General features: G+C 37.3%; 1 protein-coding gene across 1 annotated transcript in view; it reads right to left on the bottom strand.

Annotated features, from left to right (window-relative positions):
* Positions 1 to 12329, bottom strand: part of FBN2 (fibrillin 2) — a 270107-nt gene that overhangs the window by 138144 nt on the left and 119634 nt on the right. Inside the window, exon 8 of the mRNA XM_023196889.3 lies at positions 5588 to 5713. Coding sequence (XP_023052657.2) covers positions 5588 to 5713 — 126 coding nt within the window. The remainder of the gene's footprint in view (positions 1 to 5587; positions 5714 to 12329) is intronic.

The following is a 12329-nucleotide window of genomic DNA, read 5'->3' as shown; positions in this document are numbered from 1 at the left end:
TTTTTTTTTGAGACGGAGTCTCACTCTGTCGCCCAGGCTGGAGTGCAGTGGTGCGACCTCCACTCACTGCAAGCTCTGCCTCCCGGGTTCACGTCATTCTCCCGTCTCAGCCTCCCGTGTAGCTGGGACCATAGGCGCCCGCCACCACGCCCGGCTGCATCCGCCCGCCTCGGCCTCCCAAAGTGCTGGGATTACGGACATGAGCCACCGTGCCCGTCCAGGTTTTGTTTTTTCAAGAATACTCCACAGCAGTATTGTGCACTAACACGTTTGGAAGGCTTGAGGAAATGCCTTAGCATGCTGTGGCACCATCATATTACTGGAAGAATTTCTAAATGCTTAATCCCATTTTCTGAACTTAACTGGCACTTTGGGGTCCTGTGCTTAGGGTCCTTTCTCACTCTGTGTACACAATAGCAGCAGACACATTATCCTGCACACAGAAGTTGCTCACTGCTCTTTGCCAATGCGTTATTTATTGCTGGCTGCCAGCCATTCTTCTGTGCCTATATAACAATGTGGAAATTAGGTATTAATCATTCCTTGGACATGACCATGACAGTTACTTCCAAAATTACTTAAGGCTCATTAAGTGGCGCTATTTAAAACGCTTTTTAGAGAAATATTATTAGGTACGTTTTAACTCCTTTTTTTTTTTTTTTTTTTTTTGAAACTGGCATATGTTAGTGCTCTATGCTAAAAAAAAAGTTCTTTCCTGGATATTTAAAAAGATGATTAAACACACTAGATAGATAAATCAGAAATTTGACTTTTATATTTAGTATACAATGAAAGCGGAAAATTATCGTGTCTTATAATTAAATTGCCCAGTTAAACTCTCCTGCCAAGTGAAACTGTTCTCCGGCACACACAAGAAACGGGATCAAGTTTATTGATGCTTTATCATGTGGTATACACTCAGAATGTTTGTGTTAACTAGAATAAGGAATTAAGGCAACATTCAGCAAATGTTACTTTCAGCACATGTGAGCTCTCAGAATAAAGCTGCAGATAACACACAGTTTAGTATAAAAAAAGCTCTAAGTCATCCAACTCTTTATCATTAGCATACATGTGGTTAGAAAATAAATAGCGTGGGAATATCTCCAACATATATAATTCAACCAAATAAATTCAATCTGAGAAAATACAGACTCAGAATTTTAAAAATCAAAGATCTCATTCACATTAAAATGTTAGATTAATTTTTTCTCATGTATGGAAAACACATACATATTCCAAATATAGCACAGTTATTCAAAACATTTTTAAGCTGCTTACTTTGGTTTTGTAATTCTGGAGAGCCATTCTCCCTTCCCTAGAGACCCCCCCTTTGTTCCTAGTGTTCAGGATGTTGATAGTGAAATGAATGGGACTTCTGGTTAGCGCAGGACTTAGCTTTCCGAACCTCAAGTTAGCTCTTGCCTTATGAGCATCCAGGACCGTAATTCAGTGGCACAACATCATGTCCAAAGAGATGCCAAAGGCTGCAAGGCCGCCATCATCAATATGAAGTTCTTACATCAATATCATCTCATTCATTCATTGTTTGTTTCTGTTCGTTCAGAAAATATTTACTGAGCACAAACTTTTATGCAAGATGCTTATTATATAAAGTCCAGGGTCCATGAAGCTGCGTAAGACAGGGCCTAACATAGCCCACAGTCTAGCCAGTGAGTAACGCACAAGTACCTGTGACAATGCAGTAAACCCTAAAATGAAGCAAATGGAAACATATTATGGGTGGGGCTGATTAATTTTGCCCAAGAAGAAAATGCAGGTTAGTTGAAATGGCTATAAGGAAAAGCGATACTGGCCAGAGGTCATGGCTCATGCCTTTAATTCCAGCACTTTGGGAGGCCGAGGCAGGTGGATTACCTGAGGTTAGGAGTTCGAGACCAGCCTGGCTCACATGGGAAAACCCTGTCTCTACTAAAAATACAAAAATTAGCCGACGTAGTGGCGCATGCCTGTAAAACCAGTTACTCAGGAGGCTCAGGTGGGACAATCACTTGAACCCAGGAGGCAGAGGTTGCAGTGAGCTGAGATGGCGCCACTGTATTCCAGCCTGGATGACACGGCTAGACTACATCTCAAAAAAAAAAAAAAAAAGAAAAAGAAAAATGATACCTAATTTGGGACTTAAAGGATGAGCTGGATTTTAATGAGCATAGAAGAGGAAAATCAAGATGCTTCAGGCAGAGGGGGTACTGTCGGCAAAGGCATGGCAGTGCGGTCGTGTACAGCAATGAGGGAAATATGCGTATGAGGAGGCAAGTGGTTAGAGATGAGTCCAGAATACAAGTTAGGTCAGGTTGTAAAGGGCTCTGGATGTCTGAGTAGAGACTTAGGACTTTATAACATAAGGAGGCAAGAGATAAAAAGAGTTTATCTTAATTTCATGGTAAATCAAATCTTCCATTGAAGAAAAACCACCTTAGTAAATCATTAGGTATGTTGGTCTTATCTGAATAAAATGAGGATTCATGCTTCTTTTCCAGTGCAAAACAAAAATATGAATGCAAGTTTTGTTTGACTAGAGAAAGATTTTGAAATGTAAGTGAGTAAATAAAAAGAAAATTTAGAAATGGGAAGTAAAACACTGAAACTTATTTTGGCAAATTCTGCCTCATAACTAGTTTCATTTCTCTCTATTCTCAGGCCCCCAACCCCGCATTCCAATTTGTTCTCAAAGACCTTCAATTACTCCACATTGACTACCAAATACAATAGATGTGCCGTATTTGGTATTTCCCGAACTTCACAATAATAACCTCACTTCCTTCTCCAGTCATATTTCTTCTAGTGATATTTTAGGAGACAAGTTTCCTGAAGCCAGGTTCTACAGCACCCAGACAACAGTGTTCAATGACGACTCCCACGGTGACATTTCTCCTACAGAGTTGAATCTATACCTATTCCAAGCTGATAATTTTGTGTTCGCATATGCATGTGTGCATAAATATATTATTTTCCTATAGAGTTCAAGAAAATCAAGTCAAGTGTAGGTAGTGGCAGTAATTTTCAACCTTAATGGAAAGCTGACGGCCAAATTATACAGTAGTCCTCCCTTATCTGCAGGGGGTACGTTTTAAGATCTCCAGTGGATGCCTGAAACATTGAATGGTGCTGAATCCAACTGCTTTCAATTTGAACACGTTTCTGTTCATATCTTCCACCCACAAATTTAATTCCTTTTCCTTCTTAACTACACTTATCACACATTGTGGCTGTAACTTTTGCAGTGTGAGGTGCAACAGCAAAACTAACATGAAATTCTTTCTCTTCCTTCAGTTTCATGGGTAGATTTATTCTTACCAAAGATCTTAGCAACCTCAGCATATGATTTCTTTTCTTTCCTTGCTAAGTAGAGAACTTCTACCTTTTCACTTAAAAGAAGTACTTTATGGCTTCTCATTTTATATATATCCAAATTGCTAGCATCAATACTCTTGAGTTCAGGGGCCATGATGAAGTATAATAAGGCCACTTGCACATAAACAAGGCGATACTGTCAGTCGGTGTGAAATCTGAGATGGCTACTAAGTGACTAGTGGGTGTGGAGCCTATACAACATGGACATGCTGGACAAAGGAGGAGTCACATCCTGGACGGGCTGGTGTGAAAATTCACCGTGCTACTCAGAACAGTGCAAAATTTAAAATTTATGAATTGTTTATTTCTGGAATGTTCCATCTAATATTTTTGAATAACAGCGGGAATTGTAGAAAACAAAACCATGGAAAGTGAAACCGTGGATAAGGGGGAACTAGGGTATTAAATGAATCAAACTTACTATGCCGTGAGCCAACTGGCAACAGTGACCCTAAAATAGTTTATTTGCTCAGTTGCAGACACTCAATATTTCACAAAAAATGATTTACCTAATGCAAGATAGGGACTCTGATTCATCTGTAAAACACAAACAATTCTCATTCGAAGACATGACATGAGACTCCCAACAGACATCTCACTTCTCAAAGCAGGCTGTTAGCATGACAGTGAAGAAATCACTCATGCTGGAGGCCCTGACATCTAGCCACAGCATCTCCACAGCCTTAAAGTGGGTAAGTGGCAGTTCAGTGTCACACTAGCACAGAGGCTGGAGTCAGAGAGGTCAGGATTTGAATCCTGGTGCCATTCATTGGCTGAAAAACACTGTGTAAGTCACTTAACCTCTCTAAACCACATTTCTTTTATCTGTAAATTTGGAGTAACCATACTTATCTCACAGGGCTACGATAAGGACCATATGACATATTATATAGGTCCAGAGCAGGCATATCTTCCTGCTCCTCTTAATAAGAATAATAATGAAGAATATTTTACTGGACACTTATTAGAAGAAACTGAAGTACAGAGAAGATGGTAGCTTGCCTGACTCTTCACAGCTATGAGGTAATGAGGTAGTGGAGAAGCCCAATGCCTTACACATGGTGTGTGTAATATCTTAAATGATAGCTGTTATTTTTACTACTACCACTGTTTCTTCTATTACTAGGCTTCTACTGTTATTTGTGATGACAATATGGCATTCTGAAAGCAGGATTTGTATCTCTTATGTTCACTATTGGATGACCTGATATATCAGTACATTTAATCAAATATATTCAGGCCACAGTCCTTTTATTGGTGGCCTAGGACTTCTAGCTTACATCCTTGACTCTGTATTTCCATCTCATCAACCCATTTCTCTTGGGCGCATGAGAATCATTAGGGAATCATGAAGATCTACAGAGATTCTGGCAGTTAGCTTGCTGACATACTAACTGCCTGGTTTGGGGAGAGAGAAAGACACTGCCCAAACTGTCACCCTCTAGTGGACCAAACAACACCATTCTTTAAGTATTGGATTAATTGCCCTAATTCCTGTACTACATGAATCTTTAGTGCCAGTAAAGCTAACAGTGCATCTGTTTTCCTCTCTTTCTACCTATTGTCAGCTTAAAATTGGAACCGACTAGGTTAAATGCTCAGGAAGAGAAATGTGAGGTTAGCTCACTGTGCTGTGATTATGCATCAAAAGACACTTCATAATCTCTATGCTCACAGTAAGACAAATGTCTAAGCCTTGCTCAATAACAGATTACCTTTGCCACGACTGTGAAGCACTATTTCATCTTTCTAAATAAACAAGGGAGAGTATACAATGGTTTTAATTTGAATATATTTAAACACAAAATTAAAGGTGTCTTTTTTTGTATAGTAACTATTTTCAATAGAATAAACAAGTTCTAAGTAAATAAGATGTTGACTACATTCATGATTCATAGCAACAAAAGAACCTTTAATTACTGCATTCTGTCTCCCAAAGCAGATTTTAAAAAATTTTTCTCGTGCCTTTGTGTCTTTCTTTATTCCCAAAATGACTTTGACAGCATAAAACAAACTCAGTTGGCTTCTGAAACTGAAGTCTTTGCAAAGAGTACTTGGTCTATCAGTCCCTCAATACTGGTACGGTTTACATTAAACAACTCATTCAGCCATTTCCTCAATATTTTATGATCATTGCCATCTTCATGCCTGTTTGGGCTGTTTCGTCATTATAAAGACCCAGTGTATTGAGCCTTCAAAATGCGAGGCTTACCGATGCACCGAGAGCCATCTGTTGAGGTTACATATCCACGTGGACAAACACAAAAATAGCTTCCCACGGTGTTGGAACATTCGCCAGTTTCACATATCCCAGGAATGATGCTGCACTCATCAATGTCTAATCAAGGGAAGAAGGAGAAGATGATTGAGAAAGGCCTTCATTAAATAGCTTTTAAAAGAGATTTTTTTTTTTAAGAGTCTGAGAGCATTCATGGTTGATTAGGTCAGATCATATAACCCTGAAGATACTCTTGTTTCAGGCCCCAAAGAATTTCTCACACATATCTATGGGAACTGAGATGAAAGTAAACTCCCATGGCAGTTAAAACAAGGCCAACTAAAGCAGAACTCTATATCCTTTTTTAAAAATGCAATTTAAATTGGAAATAAGTAAAGATGTCAATGTTTTAGTTTCCATTCTACATCAACTAGGGAATTATCCTACTAGAGCCTTAAAAAACACATAAATGGATTACATTTTAAAATACAGAATAACTGTATTTGAAAATGTATAACTAATTTTCATACTATTTGAAGCAATGAAGAGTGGCAAATAACTTTTTTTAAAACTTGGCTTCAGGACATGTTTTTGTACTTATATTTGAATATGGGTGTATTTGACATTCTGGGAATAACTTTAATCTAAAACAATACAGAAACATGGTAAAGGGCAAAAATTTGGGAGGTTTGGGAAGTGTCCAGTTTTCCTATTGTACCTCCCTACAGTTACCCATTCAGGATACTCAATGCTGGAAATAGTCTATTTCCTTTCCCATTAATGAAAAGTCTGCTTTCTTAAAAATTATCCCTAAAGCAGAAAACCCAGTCATTTATATAAACTTTTAATGTACTGCTCTTCTAGTTCAGTAAGCAGAGAGAGGTGGAAAGTCTAACAAAGCTGAAATTAGGGATAACTGGGAGCTAATTGCTAATATATTTAAAAAGGAAATGAGTCATCGTGAGAAAAATTCAGCCAAAATCCTGGGAGGTGGCCGTCTTTTTTAAGGAACAGAGGTAGCAAAAGCCAGTAACTAGAACAAACAAGAATAAGAGCCATACATATAGATAATTACTGAAAAGTCAAAGTAAGCTGACTTTTAGTTTCTCTTTTTTCAGTTACATTTGTTCTTTTAAAATGTCCAATAAAAAAGGAAAAATAATTATATTCTTATTATAAACACACAAAATATTTTTAATCCCACACTTAAAAAGAAAAAGGTTGCCAATGCCTTTCTTACATTCTTTTATTGGTCTATTCATTATTTTTTTCCATTTATTCTGACAAGTCACTCTTGCCTACAAGCTTTATCATAAAATAACTTTATCATGAAAGAAGCTTTAATCATGATAAATAATTTTATCATGATAGAAGCTTTATCATGACAAATAACTTTATCATGAAATAAAAAACGTGTGTTTTCTTGGTATGTTCTTATAAAAAAAGTTACCAGATTCAGACATTCTCTGAAATAGTATCTTCATTTGAGGCTTAACACTTAGCCACTGAAAACACAGAGGTACAAATCAAAAATCTACCAATCTCCCAAGAGAGATCAGAATTCTAACATGAATTGACTACATGAGGAGTAAATACAAAATGTGGTCAAAGAGCTGCCATCAGACTTAATCCAACAAAATAAAACCATGTGTGCAAAATTAGAACCTGTTGCATCCTGTGTTGCTATCTTGGTGCAGTGCATCTTAATACAACTGAGCATGGATTCAGAAGAGATGAAACTAAACAGCTGTACTTTAATTACAACATAAACTTATCATCACCTCTGGATAAGGAAGAGAAAAAGGAAAGAAGGATACAAGATAAAGCAAGCATTAAAAAAGTGAAGAACTAAAACTTGCCTTCTCACTCTCTTAACATCTAAAATTATATGAATTATCAAGGTGCTTATGGAGCCCAGGATTTATGCAAAATATTAAACATTAAGAGACTCAAATTCTTCATTTAAACATTGGCTTTTATTTCTAGGCATTTCCTTTCATAATAAAGAACTTCCCTATGCCCTAGTCTCAAAACTCTCCCTGACAATAAAAAGAATAGAAAATTAAAAGATGTTTGGCATTTTCTTTTTTTGGAGAAAAAAATCTGGGACACAGAAGAACATGTGGAATGACATTAAATTTGTGGTTTTCATGTTAAAAATTTTATTGTGCAAAAAAAAAAAAACTATGTGTTTCACAATTCTTATAATTGAGTAGGAACCCTAAAAGGTTAGCTTCAAAATAATTATATATAAAAGACTCCATTTTTGTATAAAAAATAGAAATGCTTTTATTTTTGGGCTAGACATCTACTATATTTTAAAAATTAAAAAATAAGGTACTTTTTTAAAACAGCAACAACAAAATCCCAAAATACTGACCAAAACCCCTGCATTTTAATACAGTGATGCCCAGTTGAGGCGGGAGAGTTCCCTTGAGCCCCTCACGGGACTTGAGACAGGGGTGGCTTGTTTACTTGGCTGCCATCCTCAAACCCTTTGCGGGAGGGGAGCACATAGGTAAGCAGGTGCAGGAGCCAGGGTGAGTGTTTCCGGATGCTGGCAGAACAAATCCTGTACCAGCCCACGGCAGTGTCTAGGTGTCGCTGGTGACCTCTGGAGCCCCAGAAGGTGTCTGTTACAAACAATGCCCTTTTAGCTTTGCCATTCACAGATGGCTTAAATGTCAAAAAGCTCAGTGCCTAGTGTGTCCCAAATTCTTGTCTGGCATCCACGGAGAATCAGGTCAAGTGAAGGAATTGAAGGATGGTGTATGCAGACGATTTTATTGAGCAATGGAAGTGGCTTTCCGTGGGATGGGGAGCTGGAAAGGGGATGGGGTGGGAAGATCATCTTCCCCTGGAGTTTGGTGATCCCTACCTGAACTCCTCTCCAACTGCAGTCTCTGATGTCCAGCTGCCTCTTCTCCTCTTAACATTCAGACGCTTCCTCTCTCCTACCTTGCCATGGTGCTCTGCTCCTTTGCCAGTGGAGCTTGGGGTTTTTATGGGTACAGGGTAGGGGGTGTGGCAGACCAGGGTGGTTTTGGAAAAGGCAACATTCGGGCAGGAAAACAGGAATTCATGTTCTCATTTATGGTCACAGGTCCAGGCTTGAGGGTGGAGCCCTTGCCAGGGACCCCCACCCCTGTCTTTGACCCAGGATTTCCCTGCCTCCTGTCTGTACCACAGTGTTTATCCATCAATTTAAGTTTAGCATTAACATTTATGTTCAGAAGGATACATGCACTTAGCTCTTTTGAATATTAGTTCTTCAATACTGTATGTCATAATCAGATTTGGAAGTAGTATCTCCACAAATATAAAGCATATGTTACCTATGTATAAACAAGTGTGCCTAAAGATGACAAGTCTGCTCATGGGAAAAAGCAGAGTCTTAACAATGGGAATTGGTTGCATCCATGTTCTGCACACTGAATATACTGCCACCCATCTCTCCTTGACCTTTTTTGAAACTATATCAGTTTGCAGCTTTGGTCTGCAAGTATCAGAAAAACTGATTTAAACTGATATAAATCAGAAATTTAATAGCTGTCATATCTGAAGTCCAGAAGTGGTTTCAACCAATGTGTCTGGCTCAGTTTCTGTGAGATATGTTCAGTTAGGCCTTCCTCTGTATTTTGACTTGAGCTGCCTTCCCTGATGGGAGCAAAATGCATACAGCAGGTTTAGGCTATTCCTTTGACTGGGACATCTAGTGGAAGACAGTGTCTTTTCCAGTGCTCTGTCCTGAGAGGAAGAAAACTTTTTCCAGAAGCCCCCAGAAAATCATCCCTTTTGTCCTAATGTCTTGAATTGGGTTACATGCTAATTTTTGAATGATTCCTCTGGACAGGAAAATGTTCTGATTGGTACAGGCCTGGAGTCCTGAACCAATTTGTGTGGCCAGTGGAGTGAAGTTAGCTTCCAACTAATAAACAACAACAACAACAAACAGCATGGGCAACTGGGTCTGAAAATACACCACAGTTGAAGAACGCAGAGTGTACCAGAATAGCTGGGAAATGGATGGACAATAAGCTTAACTAGTTAGGCTTATACTAAATCCTGAAGAGCCAAGCCAAGGACTGTGGCTTTTATTCTGAAGGTGATGAATAGTGTCTATGAAGGAGTTTAAACAAAAGAATTACATAAGCAAATCAATATTTTAGAAAGACAGTCCTTGTGTTTAATGTGGACAGATAATATAATAGTCCGGGGATAAATGTTGAGAGCTTGAAGTAAAGGCTTTATGATGAGGAAGGGAACATAAATTCAGGAGATAATTTGAAGGAAAAATCAACAGGAAGGACTTTGCCACCAGAAAGAAATCTCATGCTACTATTTTGATTGACAAGGATGATGACATAGTGCTATTAACAAAGAATGGAACACAAATGGAAGAACACGTTTTACAGTTAAGTTGAGCTTTGGACATTTTGATCCTGAGATGTTTGAAAGAAACCAGTAAAAATTCTAATCTACAGAGCTAAAAATTGGGGTATGAAACTTAGCAAAGAGGTAAGTTATAAAGATGGACATTTGTGGTTTATCACCAAGTATAAAGATTGCCTTTGAAGTTATGGCAACACATGAGATTTCCAAAGAAGATAAATGAAAAGACTGGAATTGAAGGAGGGAACCATGATACTCATCAACATCTAAGAAAAAGTCAGAGGAAGAAAAGTAGAACAGGAGTCTGGGAAGGAAGGATCATGGAGGAAGGAGGAAGAATGTGAAGAATGGAGGCGGAGGAAGATCACTGTGGAAACAGGGGGATTGTCAAGTGTGACTTCAAAGGGCAAAAAAAAGAGAAAGACTGGGAGGTCTTTGGTAATGTGAAGACTCTGAACGTAGATTTTTTTTATAAAAAAGGAAATCCAATCTAAACAAAACCATCTGACAGATTTCTGACTGCCAAACCACATAACCTCGTATTTGTCAACCAACATTTCCTGTAAATCTTACACTAAACAGAATATAATGAATAATTTGATAAGTAGTGATAATGTGATCTCGGATATCACTGAATTCTAAGAAGAACACCCTAGAGAGAATGTCCATTCTTATAGGTACATGTCACAGAAAAAAGCCGTCCATGTAACAGTTATGTTACAGAAACTTAGTATAAATAAAACAAGAAATTTTGTTTTAAAAACGTGTTCTTAGAACATTTTGTTTCCATTGATACCAAGAACTATACATATTTGGAATATTCTGTAAAATGTCTTTTTGATACAGAAAAAAGGAAGCATATTTTTGCATACACTGAACTTCTACTTATTTGTATACTGTTTGACATTAGGAAAATTCATGATTGAAGTGTTAAGTGCAATAATTTGCTACCTATTTCCAGTTTTTCTAAAGACAACAGGCAATATCAATATTATAAATTGCAATGGAAAATTGATGCCTGCTTTCCTCTTTTCAGATTTCAAAAGCATGGTGTGTATCAACTGTACTCAGAATTTTATTGTATATTTATAAGCAGCTTTACTGAGATATGATTCAAATGCCACACAGTTCACACATATAAAGTGTAAAACTCAGATGATTTTAGTATAGTCACAAGGTTGTGCAGCCATAACTATAACCTGATTTCAGAACATTTTCATCCCCCCAAAGGAAATTCCAGCCTATTAGCAATCATTCTTCCTACTCCTCTCCAAGCCCTAGGCAACCACTGATCTCATTTCTGTTTCTATACATTTGTTTATTCTGGACATTTCACATAAATAGAATCAAAATATGTGGTTCTTTGTGTCTGGCTTCTTTCACTTAGTTTATGTTTTCAAGGTTCATTCATGTTGGGGCATGTATCAGCACTTCATTCCTTTTAATTGCTAAATAATATTCTGTTGTGTGGATATACCACAGTTTATCCATTCATCAGTCAATGAATACTTGGGTTATTTCCATTTTTTAATTTTTGGTTATTATAAATAAAGTTGCCATGAACATTCAGGTATTCATTTTGTGTAGACATATGTTTTCATTTCTCTTAGATATATACCTAGAAGTGGAATTGCTGAGTCCTATGGTAATTCTATGTTTAACTTGTTGAGGAACTGACAAATTGTTTTTCAAAGCAGCTGTAATAATTTACATCCCCACTAGCAATGTATGAGGGTTTTTCTTCATACACACCACATCCTCACCTTCATTCATTATTATCTGCTTTCTTTTAGCTTGTAGGTGTGAAGTGGTATCATATTATAACTTGGTTTGCATTTTCCTAATGGTTAATAATGATGAGCCATTTCCATGTGCTTATTTGTCTTTTGCATATTGTCTTTGGAGAAATATCTGTTCAATTCCTTTGCCCAGTTTTTAATTAAGTTACTTATGTTTTTAACTAATGAGTTACAAAAATTCTTTACATATGTCCCACACGTTATATGATTTGCCTCTGAATTTTCATGTGAACTTTTTAAAAAAGTTTTCATTAATATATAATATGTGTACATTTTTATGGGACATGTGACATTTAGTTACATGCATAGAATGTGCAATGATCAAGTCAGGGCATTTAGGGTATCCCTCACATCTTGACTATCATTTCAGTGTGTTAAAAATATTTCAAGTCCTCTCTTCTAGTTATTTTGAAATATAAAATACCTGGTTGTTAACTATAGTCACTCTACTCTGTTATCAAACATTGAAACTTATTCCTTCTATCTAATTGTATGTTTGTACCCATTAAGTAACTTCTCTTCATCCTCCACTATGGTCAAACATC

Source organism: Piliocolobus tephrosceles, chromosome 4, assembly GCF_002776525.5.
Source record: "Piliocolobus tephrosceles isolate RC106 chromosome 4, ASM277652v3, whole genome shotgun sequence".
Classification (NCBI taxonomy): Eukaryota; Metazoa; Chordata; class Mammalia; order Primates; family Cercopithecidae; genus Piliocolobus; species Piliocolobus tephrosceles.
This window is presented reverse-complemented; position numbering and strand designations above follow the sequence as displayed.